The 21,350-nt window shown below is 38.2% G+C and overlaps 1 protein-coding gene across 1 annotated transcript in view; it reads right to left on the reverse strand.

Moving 5' to 3' along the window:
* PTPRR (protein tyrosine phosphatase receptor type R) overlaps positions 1–20,359 on the reverse strand; it is a 125,321-nt gene extending 104,962 nt beyond the window's left edge. The window contains exon 1 of the mRNA XM_041465597.1: positions 20,201–20,359. Within this exon, the coding sequence (XP_041321531.1) occupies positions 20,201–20,344 (144 nt within the window). The 5' untranslated portion in view covers positions 20,345–20,359. The remainder of the gene's footprint in view (positions 1–20,200) is intronic.
* Between the last annotated feature and the right edge of the window lie 991 nt (positions 20,360–21,350).

Here is a 21,350-nt window from a genome sequence, read left to right on the forward strand (position 1 = left end):
ATCTTTCATGCCTTGTTTACCGGGCTATTGCAGTAAACACTTTTTATTGTTCTTTTGTTTGATAGCAGTTCATCAGGGACAGTAATGCCTCACAGAAACAGAAAATTTTGCAACCACGCAATCAAAAGAAAATACTTTCATTTCCATGCAATACACTATCTTGACATATATATACACAAATATACATAAATATAAGACATATTTTCAATAATAAATATGAAATTGATGTCTTAATATAGGAAAGGCAAACTCTTGGCACATCCACCAAGGTAAGGATGCATACTTCTTTCAGAACAGCCTCGTTTTCTCCAAATTAGTTAGAATTTTGTTCTGTGCCACTCCCTTCCTGCCTCCTTGGCTCCTACTGATTTTGCTTTACTTTGTAAAGCTTACAGTGCTTAGGCACCAGACAGCAGACCTCTTCTTAAGACAGAATTCCTACTGATTAATCAATTGTCAGAGACTGACATGGTTGCTTTAAAGATTGTTATGAAGAAGTTTTGCCCATTATAGCAAAAACTGTATGAAGAGTCTGTGACTACCAAAGCCCACCCCTCCCTGAAGATGCCTTTGGACTGTGAGTTGAGCTGCCTAGATGAGATAAAGGAGACACTATTGCTCAATCATCTCAGGTCTAGGGAGAACTAAACAAGGCTGAGGGAGAAGAATGCATCCACAAGAAAGCCAAACCCAGCAGAAAATCGTCCCTGGCTGGGTTTGGGGTGGGGACGCCAAAGCCCACAGAGGCCAGGTTTGCACAGACTTCTCCCCACGCCCCAACAAAGCGGGGAGGAGGAGAGTTTTGCATGTATAGTGTAACCTCTGCTCAGAGGCAGTGAACAGCCATCCTCCCTTACACAGACCCACCCAGCAGTGAAACCCCCAACCCTGGGAAGGCCACATCCATGGGACATTCACGTGAGAGGCAGCTGAGGGGTGTCAGAATCCATCAAAGATCCACCTGAGGGAGGCACCTGGGCATTCCCACCTGGCCTGGACATACATTAATCCATTGGATTCTGTGTTTTTCAAGGGGACCCTCATCATCAAGAAGACCAGATGGAGAGGATCATCAGGATGATGGTGGGATCCATGGAGTGGTGATATTTTCTTTCACCTGTTTCTCTCACTTCTCTTTCTGTCCCCTCCACCTCTTTTCTCTTTCATTCTCTCTGTCTCTCTCTCTCTCTGTCTCTCTCTGTCTCTCTCACATTTACTGTTTAATAAAACCCTTATTTGGCATATGGTCTCATTTACACCTGAATTTCAGCAGAGTCATTTCTCATAATTTTATGAGCTGGACCATAACATCAATCTATGTATCTTGTATAACAGCTCACATAACTGCTCACTGATCAGGAAAGTCACATGCATATAATAAAATATATTCCTAATAATAGTTAGGAATCACTAACACATTGAAAAACAAAGAAACTGTATCATTTGTTCTATAATCATTATCACAAGGCTCTATTAAGAGGCAATAAAAATTTACCAGGTCTTGATAAGGAATTTTTAGGTACCATTTATTTTTAAAAGAAGCAAAAGATAACAACAGAAATACCCAGAAAACATTTATGCATATTCAACAGAAATCTTCAAGGTTACGCATCTTGCAAAACTTTCTAAGTACAATTGAAAAGCAGAAGATTGGTTATAGGACCATCATTAAAATTAAACATTCTAATCAAGTAACACATTGCCAAACACAGAAACATCTGGTGGGTCACAATTACAACTATAAAATAACAATTTTGTAAAATTTAATCTCTACAATTTGAGTTAACTTAAAACAGAGAAAACAAAAGGAAGACTTGGACATATGTTCTGCCACCAGTGTTTGATGCGTCTCTGTCCAAGGATTTCTCCCCATGTAGACCTGACAGAGGGAATGTCTGGGGTGGGATCTCTCAGTCATGCCAGGGCCTTGCTCCCAGCATGGATTCAGATGCCCTTCTGGCAGCTTAGTTATGCCAGGGAGAAAGAGGACAAGGTGTCCTTTCTGAGCTGTGGTTTCACAAAAAATTCAAGGTCAAATTGTGTCAAATTGTGTGTTCAAATTTGCCACGATGTTTAAATGCGCGGACATTGGCAGTCCTGCCCAGGTCCCACCGTGGGTATGGTCAGGTATATGTTATTTACAAATTTGAGGGCAGCAGCCTAAGTCCCCACCAGTGAAGAGATACCTCACAGTCCTGCTGTAGCCACTAAACATGCAAGGACAGGTGGCAGCCAAGCATTTGGCTGGAACACACTGCACAGCAAGCCAAGGGAGCAGCTGACAGAAATGAAACACACTGCATGAATACAGGTGCCATGACCAAAGCCTGCTCCAATAGCCACCAAAGTTAAAAGAAATCTCCACAAAAAATGACAATCCTCCAACTCACTAGTTCTTCAGTTCCAGTTATTTAAAGCTTTTTATTGATAGGCAGATAGATGAAAATATATTGCTTGGTAATATTTATATAACTAATGTATTTAAATGTATAAATTTATATAAATGACAAATATAAGAGATCAATAGTTATTATTTTTACCATGCAATGCGTGGTAAAGGTAGACTGTTTTCCTCTAGAGAAGAAAAGGCACACAAAACAGAGTGGCAAGTAGAAACTTCACAGTGAATTCCTGTAATTTATTTTCATAACTACAGCTCTCAAATACTGCTAATAAAATTGCCAGTTATTCATGGTCTTATTATACAAGGTTAACAAAGACTTGGAAAATGCATACACTATGCATAAATTGCCTTTAAGAAAAGCAATTAGACAGCTGAAAGAATATTGTCCATTACCACCTATGAGTACAGGGACATCTGGTGGACAATATTGTTACTTGATGTATTTTCACCAGACATTTTTTCTCCAAAACTCTACAGAGTACAAATTCAACATACTCAATGCCTACACTTAAGAAATACTGCATAATTTTATGTTGCTAAGTGACCTTTGACAGCACATCTTACAACAAATTAAATCTTAAACTAATATTTAGTTTAGCTGAGATAGCTTTTTTATTGTCTTTGAGCAAACATCAAGTTAGCTTTGGTTAGTCACAGTTCATGTGGCAAACATCCTTTTCAAAGTGAAAATATATTTTTTTTCTGTAACATTTTGTCAAGACCAGCAAAATTTTATCTTGGAATTCAAAGTATATTTTGGTCATGAGTTTAAATAGGATTTCTCAGAAATCAGTTATACCATAATTTAATTCCAGGTCTGTAAGTACTTGGGTGTAAGTGCTTTGCAATAATCCCTATGGCAATTGAAATCCAGAAGTCCATGCAACACTGCAAAAGCAAAGCAACCCTATACCAAAATCAGGAATACTCTATAGTTGTTTTATTCCAGCTTAACAAAAGCAAATAAGAAAATAGGTGCACTCACAGTGAACCAAAGCAGTTATTTGTCATAAGCAAGATAAATAAAAAAAAAACCCAAAAAAACCTCAACTACAAAACTACAAACAAACAAACCAACCAACAAGAAAACCAAAACAACACCAGACCAAAAAACCTAATTAAAATCAGAGTCAAAAACACCTGCCATATTGTCTTAGTATAGGATGAGAAAATGGAAATTACAGTTCAGGAAAATTTCCAATACCCACAGCATTGTCAAAGATCCAGTAACAGAAGAGCTCTGGGCAAAAAGGAGCATTCATGGTAAAGGGGAAGACTATCAAGGGAACTGTATTGGTTTAGGAAAAATTTAGGAGGAAATGTGTTGAAAGGGTATTGTTTTTTTAAACAAAGAGTAGGTTTTAATAGAATTAATTTAAATAGGTTTTTTTTTAAATTTTTGACATGTATTACTGGGAGAAGAGAGAGAAGTGTGGGCTACAAAATAGGCAAAAAATTGAGAGGCAAACAGTAAAGTGGTTTGAGACTACAAGACTAAAGGAAGGACAAAGGCGAAAAGAAAGAAGTAGAGGGTGATTAAGAAGCAAAGGCAAGCCAAGACCCTGGTAATAGCCTGAGGAAAGGGGCCACACTTATGGAAGTTAAAAGAGTAGAACATGAGAAGAATGAGAATGTGTGAGAAAAAAGGACGAGTTCACAGGCAGAAGTATGCAGAAGACCAATAAGGCATTCCAAGGAGGAAAGAAGAGCTAAATTTCCAATGGCTTTATGGGGGCATGGCCAAGGAAACGCGCTATTTAAAGCATTTTTCCAAGTTTGAATCTATTATGAAAGATTTTGGATAAGATTAGATATTTGCCCTATCATAACCTGAAACCCATACACATGTTAAAAAAAAAAAAAAAAAAGACAATAGAAGTGTTGGCTGAGGAAAGGATACGACTTGCACAGAGCAGTGAGAGAGAGCAGATGAAGGAACAGAATCATTGGGGACTAGTTGAACAGATAGTGAGATATATGTTTTAAGTAGGCACTACAGACTAGATAGTTTGGGGACAAGAACTCCAGCAAACTTATTACAGGAATGAAAGAGAAGGGTAAAAAGTGGTAGAGAATATTGCAGGGGAAGCACCAAATGGTTGGCTAAAACAGAAAAGGCTGAGATAAAAAAGGATGTATGAAAAATGCAGCAATGTTCTGAACCATTGCTTTTGAATACATTACATGCCTGATTAACTGGAGAAAATTACAAGTTTTATGCAGGGCAACACAAAGCAGTTTCATGCACTTAGGACTCTTATTCTCATAAGTTTCACATCAATTCACATCAGCAGTATTAAGCTGTAAGTCGCAGTAGAAAATATCATTCAGGAAAGAATGAACAATGCAGAAGTAATGCAAGTTTGGCTGAAATGACTGTCTAGTTGACAATGATTTTAACTAAATGACTCTTGAATATATATTCAATTTTTAAAAGACAGAGAATAACACAGTGTACAAAACTCAAAATGGTAAAGTTTTATTCATTCTTTTCTGTTTATGTAATTTGTCTGGTATTGCCTCTGAAAAACAACTTCTGCCTTTCCACTTCACCAGAGAAAGCACATGGACTGCGTGAGGTCTTGCCTCCCTGTACAAAAACATGTCTGAATTTTTACTTTATAGTGTTTCCTTAATTTTGTTTTTTCTCCAGCAAGGGTGCAGAAACTCCTTACTATCAATATCTTGCATATCGATATCTTGCAACTATCTATGATATCTTGCATGAGCAACTTAGTATAAACTTATCAGGATAATCTGCGTTGAGACTCATGCTGATACACTACCTCCTGATTTTGTACAGACTGTTAGCAAAAGAACAGCTAAGAATAGAATCTTTCTCCTGTTCCTGTCCCCAGACTTTCTTGTCAGGTTTTTAGTTTTATACTGCTGAGAAATAATATATTGCTGATAATCTCACTAAGGGATAATATACTGAACACCTTAAGAAGATTGATTTATTTCAGAATAAGCAACACATATGTGGTAGAGCTTTATATTGCATGTGGGAGACCCCAACTCAGGTCCCTGATCTGTATACGCTTCAGGATGAAGAGTTATTGCTTTGTCCTCATATGCCACATGATAAATTGAATGACTAGACTTCCAGACAAACCTTTTTCCAACAACACTACAGATTCCACTCAGCTGAACTAATTAAATAAAATCTAATCTGGAAAGAAGAGCAAAACATTTTAGTGTCTAAAAGAGACTTGGCCTTGTAACTCCCATATATTGAAAGCAAGACCAATCTCAAATGCACTGAAAATACCCCCTCCATCAGCCTATCTCACCTCCATCTTACAATGAAAATAAAATACACCAAATAACCTGACTTGGATGATTTAACCAATTTCCCCCGTGACTCTCAGCTCCTACCAGGACGTGACAAAAGAGATGCTGGAACCTCAGCACCCAATGTAGCCTTGAGCTTTGGGATTTTCGTGATACAGGACTTTCATTTCCTCCTTGTCTCCCAGTTAAAGGGTTTAAATAGCTTCATTTTATCCCAGTGAGGTTTTTTTTTTTACCTGAAAATTCTCTATAAAGGGAATTAATTTTCAACCTCTGCCTTGAGTTTTTTGACTTCATTCATTTCAGTGGCTCTTGATCAGCATCTCATACAGTCCAATTGCTACAAGGAATGTGTGATCCACTCTATTACTAACGAACTGTTTGAGAGCTGTTTCACAGTCGATGTGATATGAAAATGAAGGTATTTTTGCATTGCATCACCATCAAAGTAATTTTGAAAGAAATCCACAAGTAAAGAAAAGGGCAAGAAAAAGAAAGACAGCCAGCATCCAGGCAGAATAAGATCTATGAAAGCAAAGATGTAGTGTCTATGTTAGACAAGCCAAGAAAATAAATTGCTATGTATTGGAGCCAAAGATTATAGCAAATTCCTTTCTATTACAACTGAAGAAACTACAATAGTAGTAACATGGCTAAAAGAGCAAAGATCAATAGCAGAAGACCATTGGATGGCGAGCGTTATAACAACATTATGAGAAAGAAAAGCTAGCAGCATTTGCCAAACTTTGCTTGACAAAAACTAGGATCACTGGGACTGGCAACACATAAGACATTAATGAGGCCACATTGATGGAACAGTCCTTTTAACCATCAGATATGTCTTTCTGAAGCATTTAATTTCTTCAGTGATTGATCAGAAAATATGAATATGCAGCACACCAAAAGCACTGGATTTTTTGTTTAAAGTCTCTGACCTTTAATGAAATGAATTTATAGGGTTGTGCTCATTACAGAGGACTGGATAAGTGGCAGTCCATGAGTCAAACAGGGCATACAAGCAAATTCTGACTAGCCCCTGGAACATCCTGCAGCTTTATGCTAAACCTATTTTACAACTCACTAGAAGATAATGGTAGAAGGCAAAAGTGAATTTGATGTGGGCCAAGAGAAAGCACTGAGAAACATTGAACAGACTTGGCTGGTCAGCCAAATAAACTGGTGGCATTGCACTAGAAGAAAGCTCAATTACATGAGAACAAGAGAAAGGGCTCAACTGTGGCATTGCAGTTGGGAACATTCAAGTCTGGCCTGGAAATACAGTCAGTGTTCAAGCTGTCCTTGGTGATCAGTTCAATGGCACATGAATATCGAGACACCAAAGTTGCCCTTAGGCATTGGTGGCTCAGAGTCAGAGGGATACCATAACTCACTGTTGATACTGATGCTCCTCACGCTCTGCAATACATTCCCCAGCACTGGAACTCTAAGGGATTTTTTTTGTTAGAGATGGCCAGCTCTGTGCATTTGTGCTATACCTTAGATAGCAAGCCCAGGGCATCTGCTTCATGTGCCTCACTCTCTACACCCACCTGAAAGGAGGCTGTAGGCACGTGGGGGTCGGTCTCTTCTCCCAGGCAGCCAGCAATAGGACAAGAGGACACAGTCTTAAGCTGCACCAGGACAAGGTTAGGCTGGACATTAGGAAAAAGTCCTTCACAGAAAGAGTGACTGGGCACTGGAATGTGCGATCCAGGGAGGTGGTGGACTCACTGTCCCTAGAAGTGTTTAAGAAAAGACTGGATGTGGCACTCAGCGTCACGGCCTGGTTAACAAGGTGGTGTTATGTCATAGGTTGGACTCTACAATCCAAGAGCTCTTTTCCAACCTAGTTAATTCTGTGATTCTGTGATAATATGTTCTATCATAGTTTTACATTACAAGAGTTTTTTCACTATCTACGACATTCTTTAGTCTCTTACTTTGAATAAAAAAAATTGAATACAAAAACATCCTACTCGTAACACCTGAACAGAAATGAATATGGCACTTGAAAATAAACTGCCTATCTCTACTTTTCCTTAGCATATTTATCACCGCAACAAAGATGTACTGTTCTAACTATATAATATTATTGTCAGACTGAATATTGTATATTTTTAGAACCAATAGGGTAAATCCATTTCCTGGTTCAGATTTTTCCTTAAGTATTTTATTAAACAACCCTAATCATTTTGCCATAGGTGTACCACTTTGGCAGAATAAGCTTATAGCTCAAGTCTCACATTAATTTCAGCATTTATAAAATGCTCTCATTTTGTAATGCAAAACATTTATTTTGGCCATTTTAGTAATGAAATTAGATCGCTATCAAAGATTATAAAATGACAGTTTAAATTATTATGTTTAAATACACGAAAAGTGAAAAAAAAAAAAACCGCAAAAAGGTATTTTCTTCAGTGTTCCCTTGTTCCTACTGACATGAAGGACTGGACATAGAAGGAACTGCCTAAAAAAGGTCCTGAGAATCTCTGCCTTTGAAAGAGGAAACAGGCTCACTGACAGTCACTGTAAACAATAGACTACCTTACTTTTGTAACTGTACCATACAGCCATTTGAAGCATTTGGAATTGTCTGGGAAATTCAATAGTTAATTCTATAAACACAGTAGTATTCCATCATGTTTGTTGAGCAAGTTAAAGTAGAACACAACTTGCATTGACCAGAGGAAGAGAGTAATTAAAATAGAAAAAAACCCCAAACATTACTAAAGTAGCACTGTTCTGCAAGTATTTTTAATGGATCAGGTCCTCAGCCTTCTAAAATTAATTAATGTTTTAATGAAAGTTGTCTGTTATCTGACTAGCAAATCTAGTTTTTCTAATATCCAGCTACCCTGGATTTCAATTAAGACTCAAAGAGCCAAGAACTAAAGAGGACATCATAAATGATTTATGGATGTCCTACTTTTGTGTATAGTACACTAATTATTCTACTTAATGCATCCATATGGTTTTTTAATTCATTCATTCATTACCAAAAGCCTCACATTACAGTTATTACATTAAAGTTTATATCCATTTTCAGGCAGATTCTTACAAAGTATATTTAAAAATTAAAGCCACAATCAGATTTTTTATTTAGTCTATGGATTTCAAATCATATATCTATCTATTCAATTATTGCCCTATTACCTGTTTCTAGAGGAGTCAGTTGCTGTTGTTTTGGTTTGTTTTTATTTTTTTAATTAATATATTTATCAGTTTTCTAGAGATTTCTTGCTATTTCATTATTTGTGTGGTCTTTTACAGATGCAGTTTTATCTTTCCCTCTTTGCCCAACTCTAATCATTTGTGCCCAACCACAAATATATACAGCATGCCAGAAGGGTGCCGACATCCCAGCATGCCTACAGCTACCACCATCCCTTCTCCCACCCTTCTTTAACAGGGATTCTACCAGGGTCAGTCTAGTCACCCTTAAAATTAAGCATATGTCAGAGTAACCAACGGAGAAAGGGGAGAGGTCTTTAGAAGTATTTTTAATTTTCAAGTTAATTTCTATTGCATGTACACACTTTTTATTGTAGGTAATTAGGCAGAGCCATGGGATCGTGCAACCCCATTTCAGAGAAAGCCTGTGAGAAAGGTTTTGGGGACAATGTCTGCTTACTTTTCATCCTCAGCCTAAAACAAGGAATATAATTTCTACACTGTTGCAGCTTTACTTTGCCTAAAGAATAGAAAGACTCTAAGAGTGCAATATTTAAGATCATTCTTCCACTCACCCACAACATTTATGTTTTAAAGGACTGACAGCTCAGAAGACTGCACCACTATAAGACTATGTGTTACAACACCTGAAAATAAACTGTTACTACATGAAATTACTTTTCTACGTGAAATTGAAATATCATATACATTTGTAAAGAGTAGCCTCCAGAGCTGTGTTCTTAATTAGACAACATACCATGTGTTGCACGAAAAAAGCATATCAGCAACAATTTGGCCAAACAAAGCAGAAAGCTGTAAGTGTTGCCAGAACACCACAGGACCATAAAAGAAGTGATCCTTACTGCCCTGAGTGTGTTTTCAAAAAGAAAACAACATTGCTGGTACAATTAGTACCAGCAAAAAGATCACCTTTATTCCCACACAGAATCACACACAGAATGACTAGGCTGGAAGAGAACTTCAAGATCATCGAGTCCAACCCAGCCCTAACACCTAAACTAAATCATGGCACTGAGTGCCACATCCAATCTTTTTTAAACACATCCAGGGATGGTGACTCCACCACCTCCCCGGGCAGACAGTTCCAATACTTTATCACTCTTTCTGTAAAAGACCTTTTCCTAATATTCAACCTATATATTCCTTGGCACAGCTTAAGCCTGTGTCCGCTGGTCTGTCAGCTGCTGCCCGGTGAAAGAGACCAACCCCCACCTGAGCACAGACACCTTTCAGGGAGTTGTAGAGAGGGATAAGGTCACCTCTGAGTCTTCTTTTCTCCAGGCTAAACAACCCCAGCTCCCTCAGTCGTTCCTCACAGGGCTTGGTTCCAAGCCCCTCACCAGCCTTGTTGTCCTCCTCTGGACGCACTCAAGATACTTTTGAAAAGACCAACAGAAAAATGGGCAAAAAAATGAAATTCAATTCAATATGTGACATTGTATAAATTTAGTTTAGCATATTTTAAATGAAAAAAAAATCATTTACATTGTCACTGATTTCTATGCTACAGTTTAGTAACAATGACTATTCCCAAGGAGAACATGTGATCTCAGCCAAATTTGTACAAAGCAGACATTCCACTATTATTCTCCAACAGCTAAAAAAGGTTCAAATGTAAATCTGTTACAATTCATGTTTAAATAAACATCGACATAATATATGCAGTCAACCACCTTTCTACACTATTAAACACTATTATTTTAGCAGTCTTGATATATACCCCCAACACTCTTCATGATGCATCTATCCTATACTCAATTTAAAGCACTGTATCCACTAAAAGTATTTTCCACCAGTTTACTGTGGTGTAGAGACAAGTGAGAATTAGTTCCATTACAAATCATCAGTCATGGCTGACCTTCAAAGGAAGGACAGTGAACACCACTTTAATGCTTTCAGCAACAAGACAAAAGACAGAAGAAGAATTTGTACCTCTCTGCTTACTTGCCTGGACTATTCCCCTTTCCATGAACCAGTTTGATATTGAGGTGACTGAAAAAAACATCATTCACCTGAGAGCTATGCTATCACATTTAAACCCCGGTATCATCTGAACCTGTGCATTTAATTTCAGAATCCAATATTTATTCTTTACAAAAGAGATGCCAAAGTGAAGAAATGCTAGACCTAGGAAGCATTTTAAAAAGTAAACTCAGATGATCACCTTGTGCTCCAAAACATTGTTTGGCTGATTCAAATATTGTTTGGCTTATTCAAAAATTTAAAACTGTGCTTTAAAACATCACATATTAATGTCATGGTGATAGAAAAATAATGTAGTGTTTTTTATTATTTTTCAAAAGCAGTTTTTAGAAGGCTTAATATTCAATGGGTTACACACAGGAACACATTATGAACCATCTCTTAAGGAACTTTACAGAAGCTGTCACTTTTCCTAACAACAAAGTCAGAAGTGAAAAACCAGAAGGATTATTCCAGAGGCTGAACTGCCAGATCCAACAAAACACTGACTGATAAGGAAACACATGCTATCTTACTGTCTTTTATTTGAGTGCCCTTTATCTACCTTTTAAATGTTTCTGTAGCGGACTTGGCTTTTCACAAAAATAGTTCTCTGAGGGTGCTAAAAGAATTTTTAAGAAGTGCTTCTGGATTCTTTATTCCTGAACATTATCAATACAATGCATAGATTTATTGTGGGAAGTAGTAGTAGACTGTTGGTGGGTCTCATGATCCCAATAGGGCCATCTAGCTTATTTAGGAGTTTGAAAATAAAGCATGTGTGATTCTAGTGATGGCACCTGTAACTCTGCATGCCAGGAAACTTTCCCTTTCCTTAGTCCAATTTAGGCAGCAATAGGTTTCCACTCACTTGTAAGAGGAAAAGAGAACATTGATAGGGGTAGAGCAACCTCCTGAACTTCTGAAGTACAAGCCTGTCTGTACTGTTCTAGGTAATGAAGTCAGTGCAATTCCAACCAGTGAGGAGTCCTCTGAAAGCAAACGCCAAAACAACCAAAGTGCAGTTTGGACACTTGTAAAAAAGCCACTTTCCACTATTGTCTAAATCTCTGTGTCCTCTTCTGGAATTCAGTACAGCATGGCACAGAAACAGTATAGAAGCCTTTTTCAATCAGAGGAATAAATGTAAGAAACAAGGTGGGGGGTGGGTCTTGGGGGGCTTTGTTGTTTGTTTGAGGGGGAGGTTCCCTCTTTTGGAGACCAAATCAAAACACATACAAGACAATTGTACTGGATCAGCCCAAGAACAACACTTCTCTGAATTTTCAGTTACTTGAAACAATGTGATTTGGGTCAAACAAATAATTTCATCTGAGAGTATGAGAAAAGCAATGCTCCCTACCCCGTAGCTCAGCAACTAGATCATGTGAAATGAGAAAAAGCTCAAATTCAGTTTCCTCCCCTATCTCCTTTAAAGCAAGGCTTTGAGCCAGGTCTCCTAGACCTGGATATACAGCTTAAGTAACACTGAAGATCTTTGCTTTGGCTGCAACTGTATCTGAATTTAATTTCATGGAAATGTTTAAAAAAATTAAAATTATCTTTATTAAAATTAATAAAGATTTTTCCCAGAGGACAAAATTCATATATTTGAAGAATGGGATAACATAAGCAGATTCTGTTCTGCTACACACAGATATTTAATTAATAGCTGGGATTGGCCAGTAACATGAATACACAGTTGAAAGAAATATGGAACAGATGACACATCCTTTAGAGAAACTGCCCAAGGCTAACTGTCAATGAAACTTTAGGCTTTAGCTAAAAAACATATAATATGCCTGCTCCTGAAATACTGTTTTCATTTAAACAGTGAAACTTATGAAAAAAATTAAATTACTTCAAGAAACATCTTCCCTTTACTAAAAACGCAGGAAAAGGAACGCTGTGACTGAAGAGGATATGGGCAAATTGTGAAAGATATGACCAGCTTTTGTGCAAGTGTAACATCCCACTGAATGTTACAAAAGCACCCCCAAAGTTGCCATCAGTAAGATAATCAATCAAAGCACTATGTTGCTGAATATCCTACTAACATTCTTTTAACATTTTGCAAATCAGATGAAAAAAGTGCCTTAAGGAGGTTTTAGTGCATGTTACAACCAACCTAATGCAATCATTCCTGCTTTCCACAAAGACTGACAGCAAACACAATACCATGCTAATGGTTCAGTATGCAATTACCCCTGCTGAAGTGCACAGAGGGAAGCAGAAAGCAAATGAGGCCAACTAATGCAGGCTCTCTAGATTTCTTTGTGCAAACAAAATCCAGAATGACAGAGCTGCAGGCTACTAGGTCTATTTGGAGGGCTTGCTGCAGATATGTTATGTCGAGTATAATAACTTAAGGAGTAATGGCCAGCATCAATCTCTTACTAGAAGGTGGACTTGAGTCTAGAAGCCAAATACTGTGAAGACCTGATATTTGGGGTCGCAAAGTAAAATGTAAAAAGATACAACAGTGATCAGAGCTATCACACTAAGTGTATTGACTGATACTGCCCACTCTTGAAATGTGTGACTAACATTTAGAGCTTGTTAACAATTCAGCACTGTAATTATAATAAGATCTTAAAATTTCACTAACAGTATGGCACTCGTCCTCTGCTATTCCAAGCATTGCACAGATACATGACCTGGAAATGGAAATGGATACAGTTGATAAATCACTAGATTCTAAGACCTTACACCTCAGAAAGCTCCTTTGAGAAGTCACTGCAGAGACATGATTTTCTATTTATGCCTCCTTAGCCTGGGCTAGTGCCAACCCCTTTCTTAGGCTGACAATAACAGATGTTCAGTGGCAAAACGTGACATTTGACTTTTTGTTATATTTCATAGATAGTTAGCTTGGCTGTTTGCCCCAGCACTGTTTGATTGACCTGTCATTTATGGACTACTTGTTCTCCTTACTCATATTTTTTGCCTTATTTTCAATCCATTAGCTTAATATACTTTCAGAAGTATTTTGATCTCTTCACAAGGTCTACAAAGGGAGTGAGCTTAGGGTACTCTTACCAGCCAGGAGGAGTAGGATGCAGAGAGCCCTCTGAGTTGCAGCACCCAACTATGTATGATCTTTCCACACACAGGTGTGTGGGTTTTTTGAGACAGAATTTGACAGACTCGAGGCTGAAACCCCAGGGTCAGGCACAGTTCAAAAGAGCAGCTCTTTAGTCACTTCTATTACTGCAATATAGCATAATTACACCTAGAAATACATAGAACTACATATCCATACATCTACATCTATCCCAGCGAAAATTAGGGCATTACTGTACAGGGTGTGATGAGACGATAAACCTACCATTTTGAATAACTTTCAAATTGACCGTAGTATAACATATCATGCAACACATGATGCAAAGCATCAAATCACTTGCTTCAGAAATTGTGCCTATTCTGTTTTAAGAACATCCCCAATCCTCTTTCCTTCTATAGGTCCCAAAGAAAATGACTTTTACTCTGTGGTCTCCTAAAAGTAATCCTAAATTTCTTGTCTAATGGATCATGCTTAGTTATCAACACTTCTCACAGACTTCTATCCATATTTATCAGTCTGAGACTGTAACATTTCAAGATACCTTTACTAATTGTTCAGCATAGCCTTACTGGGCCAGTTAACAGGGTGGAAGCTGAGCCAGCAGAGGCTGACACAAGGATTTGAGAGATGGAAGAGTTCCTAACAAAGAGAACTGAAGAAAGAAAGAGACGTCATCTTATGTCAAGGCACGGTATTCAGCATCAGGAAAAAGAATAATAAGAGATTCTGGAAAAACAGTCAAGTGGACAGCTGGGGAAAAATTGAAAAAGGCTGTAAGTGAAAAAACATTATCAGAGCATCTTCTTGTCTTGAAAGGTCTTTACCTTCTGGCACGCAGAAAGACCACACGCAACTTAGTGCTGTGACTCAGAGCGCTCTCTCTATCCTACTCCTCTCATTCAGTAAGACTCAGTAACTTAGCCTTGAAAAAGAAGGCATCTTGTATTACCAAACTGCCAGTGAGAAGAAACATCCATTTTTAATTTAAAGAAAAGTAAAAAATAAATTCCACAAAATTGTGGAAATTCCATAGTGCTCTTTGTTCATGAAAAGAAATCCACATTAAATGTCTTCACAAAAAAGGCAGCTATAGGGAAAACATTTTTTGGACTGAAAATAATTGTAAGCAATGGATGCCCCCACCTTTTTATCAGAATCTTTTCATAGAGTTCTTATGGCCCCCCAACAAAACCAGTCAGTGGAGAGAATTGCAATGCTCAGCAGAAGGCATATACAGTAGTCTGGCTCCCATTGTTTCGCTGGTCTTTTAAAGGAAGAAGCAAGTGGATGCCTTGTATGCTCCTAGAGGAACTTAGAGATGACGTTTCACGTGGAACTATGCCTTCATAAAGAGTACAAAGAATTAGAAAACAGACATCTCCAGCAGAAAAGAGGTGTGGGAAGATGAAATAAAATTTAGTACCAAATAATTCAGATAAATTCTGGGCTCTGCTGCTGGAAATTAACCTGACACATCAGGATATGGGGAATTAAAGGAGAAATAAACTTATACATCTAAGGCCATGACATCAAGTGAGCAAAAGATGCATCTTTTCTGAGTATGTAGTATGAAGAAAGTTATATAAGAGAATACAGCAGTACTTGTGGGATGAATCTGACATAAGTGTAAAAGAAGTTCTGCTGTGGTTTCACAGCCATGTGGTTTCTAGAAGAAACCCACCCAGAAGAAGCCCACTTACTTGAACTGTGCCTAGATTTGGAAAGGATTTCCACATTATTTCAACATAAAATGTGTTGTTTAAGCTGGGATCAGCTCCAGATTAAGATGTCACTAAACATACATGTCTGTGTGTGTGTATGAGTATATATAAATAGGTAGTCAGTGTGCAGTTGGTGCCTAAGCACCCATTATCATCAATATGAATCTTGCCACTACAGCCATTTGGAATTAGGGAACTCATCCTGAAGCAGATATCAAGACTGTATTATACTAGGAGATTAAATGCATCTGGTTCTGTTCTCTGGCTGTGAGAAAACTGATGTGGAAATGGTCCATGTCAGTACTAATCTCCAATCAGGATGATCACATCTAGTCTGCCTATTGGATATGGTCTCTGATCTATATTAACTCCCTAGTAATCCAGAAAGTGTTTAGAAACATGCTAGATATCTTAATAGATACCAGCCTGAATACCTGGTTCCCACATGAATATCTACTTAGATACATATTTTGTTGTGCTTTATTCTTCCACTGAATCCTCTCTCAAAGTAGTAACACCTGAAGTTCTTACTTGTGCTCTTCAGCATGCTTGAAAGTAAATAGTTTAAATATTGGAGGCAAAATAGATGTGATGGTATGGGAAAGCTATAGCTCTGAGGCATACAGCCCTACACAAAATGCTGTGGAAAAGGCAAAGAAAAGATCTATGTGGCTGTCCGTGAATCATATGTCCCATTGACATTAACTGAAAGAAACCAATTAAATCAATTTAGTTCAGTAACACTCATGTAAATAAAAAAAAATAATTAAGAGATGAGCTGAATTTTAGCTACTGTACAGTGCTGTGGAATTTCTAAGCAACAGAAAAAGAAACAGATTTCATGTTTATATAAGAAGGTGGATAGTAAGAGTGAGGGGTGAAATGGAAAATTTTGATATATTGAGCAAGCATATTACCTTTACATTTCTGAAACACTTCACAGGATGCAAGTCAAAAAAGCATCTGAGTAGCTTGATCCAATCTTGGTACAATACACTTGTGTGCCTGAGAGAGGCTTTGGACAGACCAAACTACATCAGGTTACAAGGGATGATGCTTTAGCATATTCATGAGGTGATAATATAAACCTAGTCTGAGCTGTAACCTTTACTACAAGTTCTTCTGCTTTTCTCTCAAGTTCAGCCCTAACTCTATACATGTTTGTAAGTGTTTTGGTTTTTTTTAATAAGCATGTTAGACGATATTTTCTATCATAAGTGATTATCCACATTCTGTTCCCACTTTCCATGTACTGTCTTGACCTTTGTGGTTCTCACATTCAGAATTGGAAAGACTTGGAATAAACACAAATAAACATTTTGAGAACTTGTTCACTGCACTACTAATTCTCTATTACTTTAAACGAGTATATGGTTTCTGAAATGCAAAACAAAAGCTTACAAATAGAAAACTCAAGTATTACAAAAAATTATGTAACTCTGTATGTTATCCAAGCAATTTTCAGATGACTTAGTCTCACATCATCTAGAGAGACAGCTAAACAGAACATATGGGTAAGCACTAAGGCATTTATAGAACACTCAAAATGCCTCTAAGAGCTCTGAATTGTCCTCACTTCCTTCAATAAACAAGGCGAACTGAACACCAACACACACACACAGACAACAGGAACTTAATATCAGGTAATGTGATTGCCTTTAATTATATAAAACTCCCTCCCAGAAAATAGCTACCTCCTCTTCCTCACTTAGGCAAACAAGCACTACACTATCCCCTGTTTCAGTAAAATTACTTCTTAACGTGTTCTTTATTGTCAGAGTCACAAAACACCACTTTTTGACACAATACCTGCAGAATTCTTGACTCCATAGCACTCTGCTGTGCATTGGGAACATTTTCCTTGTCAGATGGTTTAGTTCTTAGCACAAAATGCAACCTTGTAATAGTTCTGCATTAGGCATCCATTCACCCTATCTTTCCACCTTAATCATGAAAAAAATGGACCTTAAGTCACTGAAATTAGCTTGAATTCAGTTTCCTCTCCTCTGCAGAGCAAACAGAGCATAAATTTATTAAAAAAAAAACAAGTTGCTGGCTTTCATACTAAATCACAATGTGCACCAGTCATGTAACTAGATTACAGGAAACGCTAACAGTAGCAACTGCCCTTTCAAGTTGAGCAACCAACAACCAACATTGCTAAAGGCTGGAACAAAAAGGGTCAGCCAGGGCAAAACAACAAACACTGACACTTGCCCTATATATTAAAAACCAGAAAGCAGCAACAGGCAGTAAGTGCTAATTCAGAACAAAGAGGGAGCGATACACACGCAATTCAAAACAAACCAGCTTCCCTTGGTAATTACATTAACACTACCATCTACTTCAGGTGACATTCAAGAGGGAGAAACAGAATGTTGAAATACAGAAACCTGAAAGAGCAGGGCTGTGCTTGGATGATGGCAACCACCCTGTTGTGGGACAGCTGCCTTTTTATAGACGGCATCTTCAAAATCCTGATGGTGGGATTAGTCCAATGCACTGACTCACAGCACTTTGGCTTCAAACATACACTTCCCCAAAGCGTTTTTCTGAAAGGATGACATTAGAAACAAACCAAAACCACTGTCCTTCAGCACATGCAGAGACAGCTGAAAAACCTAAGCAACAAACAGCTTTCATGTCATGATTAGCTCATGCTGTTATACCTCCCCTTAAAGCACATATGGTTCTCAGCCAGAACAGAAGGCTTCAGAGCAGCAGCTCCATCCTAGAAATGCAGTAGCAAAGCCTCAGACCAAAGTCACTTAATGAGAACTTAATATAGATTTAATGGACCTTTTTTAATGTGAATTTATCTGCCAATTGAAAATGTGCCTCATTTTAATGCAGGCACAGAGCCAGTCAGCTAAAATCATGGTAGCCCTAGAATATTTTGCAGGATTCTTCCATTACTAGTTGAGTACCACAGGTCTCCAAAACTGTGCAAAACCCTGCTAAAATAACAATTCATAGAGAACAGTGTAATCTAATGGAAAAAAAGCAGGGCCATGCCTGTTCTGAGTTCCTTGTACTAAAAGAAAGATTTCACCTTCAGCAGAAGTGAAATAATGCATGCACCGGAAAGAAGAGAGCAGGTACTTTCACTACAGAGTTGGCCCTGCTGGCTTAGGCTAGCTTTGAGGATAGATATATCCAGCTTGCTTGGCATCTCCTTCCCTTGATCAATACCATTTAGTATTCAGTTATCAATACCAGTCAGTATTCAGATCAATATTCAGTATTGGGACTCTGCTTGCAGTTGGTCTGTCCCCAGAAAAGCAAGATTGCCAGTCCCTTATTTTGCTCTGATATGGACACTTCCACACAGCTAGTCCACTAACAATGCCAGCCATCTAAACTCAGATGAGGAAGTCTTGTTTCTATGGGATGCAACAAGTCCGGAGCACAGCTTTTTGAGGCTAGTTCCCTGAGAGTACTTTTTATCTGCTAAAACTAATAACGGACAAATAAAACTACTACCATCTTTTTTTATCCTGATTATTCTTTTCATGTTCTTTTCATTGTCAATACTCTATTGCATTTGGTGCACTCATGAGGGCAGATCTCTAGAGTATAGTACAGGGAACTTGTATGGGATTCTGAAACACTAACACGGTCTTATGTTCTCTGCTCTTTTTTCCTTGTTTGTAAAGTCCATTCTCTTTTAATCTCTCATCTTCCTCTGAAAGGAGCAATTTACAGATTTCTCTTTAATCTTTTTTAGTGTGCATTCACTCTAATGAATGCACAAGCCATTATAAATGGCTTTTCTTCCCTCCAGGAATCAAGGAGAGCTGCCCACACATGGGGGTGAGGAAAGCAGTGCCTGTGCAGAACACATACAGACTGTACCATGCGCCCCACCAAGGACAGCTCTCCTGACAGCAGGCTGCTCCACTGGCCTGCAGGGTGAGGATGCAGCAGGGCAGCACCAGTATATGGTTAAACTGACATGCCCTTCACTGCAGGAGGGAGCACTGCCATCACCATCTTCAGAATGGGAAAGGTCACACACAGAGTCAACCAACAGTGGAGAGACCCCAGTCCATATGTCCCAGAAAAAGTGTATTCACCAACAAAAACAAAGTTCTTATTCTTTGCAAGAAACAGGATTTTTTTCAAACAGCTAAGTAAGCATAATAGTGGATTTACCAGAGGAACAGAAGTGAATGAAACCTTTATGTCACCCTTTTAAGATCTCACTGCCTCTGTAGGATAGTTTCCTGAAGTACATTTTCTTGTGACCTGTGCAGAATAATTTTAAGGCCTATCCAGTAAAAACTGTGCAAACATCAGTCAAGACAAGAGGATCAACAGCATTTGAGGCAAAGGTAAGGTCTTTACCTACAGAAAGGCTATGTTCTGCACTCGCTCTCCAGATTGTTAATCAGAGTGTGATTATATGAATGCAAACTCCACCATAGTGAAGAAATTCAAGTGGCCATTGTTTAGATTTAGATGATCAGTCAGGCTACCCAAAATTGCAATCTGTCTTTATTTCTCTACAGGCATATTTGTTCACAAAAAAAAACCCTCCAAGACCCAGAAAAAGTCACTTACCACAATAATCACATTCGTTGTAGGAATGGGAAGATTCTCCACTTCCAAATCTTGACCAGACATTGCTAAGAGATTGAGGGATGGGTCATAAACAGACCTGGGGAAGGCTGATTTAACAATTATTGCAGGGTGCAACTTGCTCATTTTGGTGTGGGAAGAAGAACGGAAATTTTGTTCGGAATCCTTATAGCTGTCTGTATCCAAACTTTTCTCCACACTCTCCACATGGTGATAAATAAACACAGGTTTTCCACTCTTTCGCTGATGAATTGCCAAAAAGTGATCACTGTCTCCAGAAAAGCATCCTGTAGAAAGAGAAGAGTAAGTTTAGAATGTCTCTCTTGGCTATTCTGTAGATGGCACTGGAAATTCAATGAGATCTTTGTGGTCTGAGAAATTTGGAAAAATATTTTTGGAATACAAGAATTCACTTAAAATCTTACAAAGTGTTTTCTATAGCAATAGATTAACAGAACTACAGTCTATTTAGTGTACCACATTCTTAAACTAATTTTCACAGGGCTTTAAAAATGTTATTTATATTTTCAGCCATGGCTATATTTAAAGCAGAACACATGCTGAGCCAAGTTCAACTTCCGTATTGACATCAACTTCAATTGCAAATCTTATGCAGTCAGCTTACTGATGCATTTTATTACCCCGTAATATCAAAGATGAGAATAGCAGTGATCATCTGTCATAAATGGGCACTTGAGGAGAAAAGGTAAAGAACCTGATTTAAAGAATCAGATTTAAACGTAAGAAAATTCAGATGAGTCCATAATCCCAATTCTGCATTCATTCTTCAGCTGCTTGTATCAGGAGACCTTCTAGCCCCTTATGCCAACTCTTGTTGACCCAAACTTCACCCAAGGATTGCCTGGCCAGCTAATGGAGCATCTGGCTCTCTGCAGAGGAGATACTGGTGTGTGGCCACACCTTGCATACCTTGGTGCTGGGCACAAAGAACTCTCTTAGATTAGGGAACTGGAGACAGGGGTCTTGAGTATTGCTTACGAGGAGTTAGAGAATTGGGCTTGTTCAGCCTCAAGAAGAGATGGCTGAGAGAAGACCTCATCAATGTCTATCAGTATCTGAAGGCAGGGTGAAAAGAGTGTGAATCCAGGCTCTTTTCAGCAGTGCCCAGCAA

Source organism: Pyrgilauda ruficollis, unplaced genomic scaffold, assembly GCF_017590135.1.
Source record: "Pyrgilauda ruficollis isolate IOZ18807 unplaced genomic scaffold, ASM1759013v1 scaffold19, whole genome shotgun sequence".
Taxonomy (NCBI): domain Eukaryota; kingdom Metazoa; phylum Chordata; class Aves; order Passeriformes; family Passeridae; genus Pyrgilauda; species Pyrgilauda ruficollis.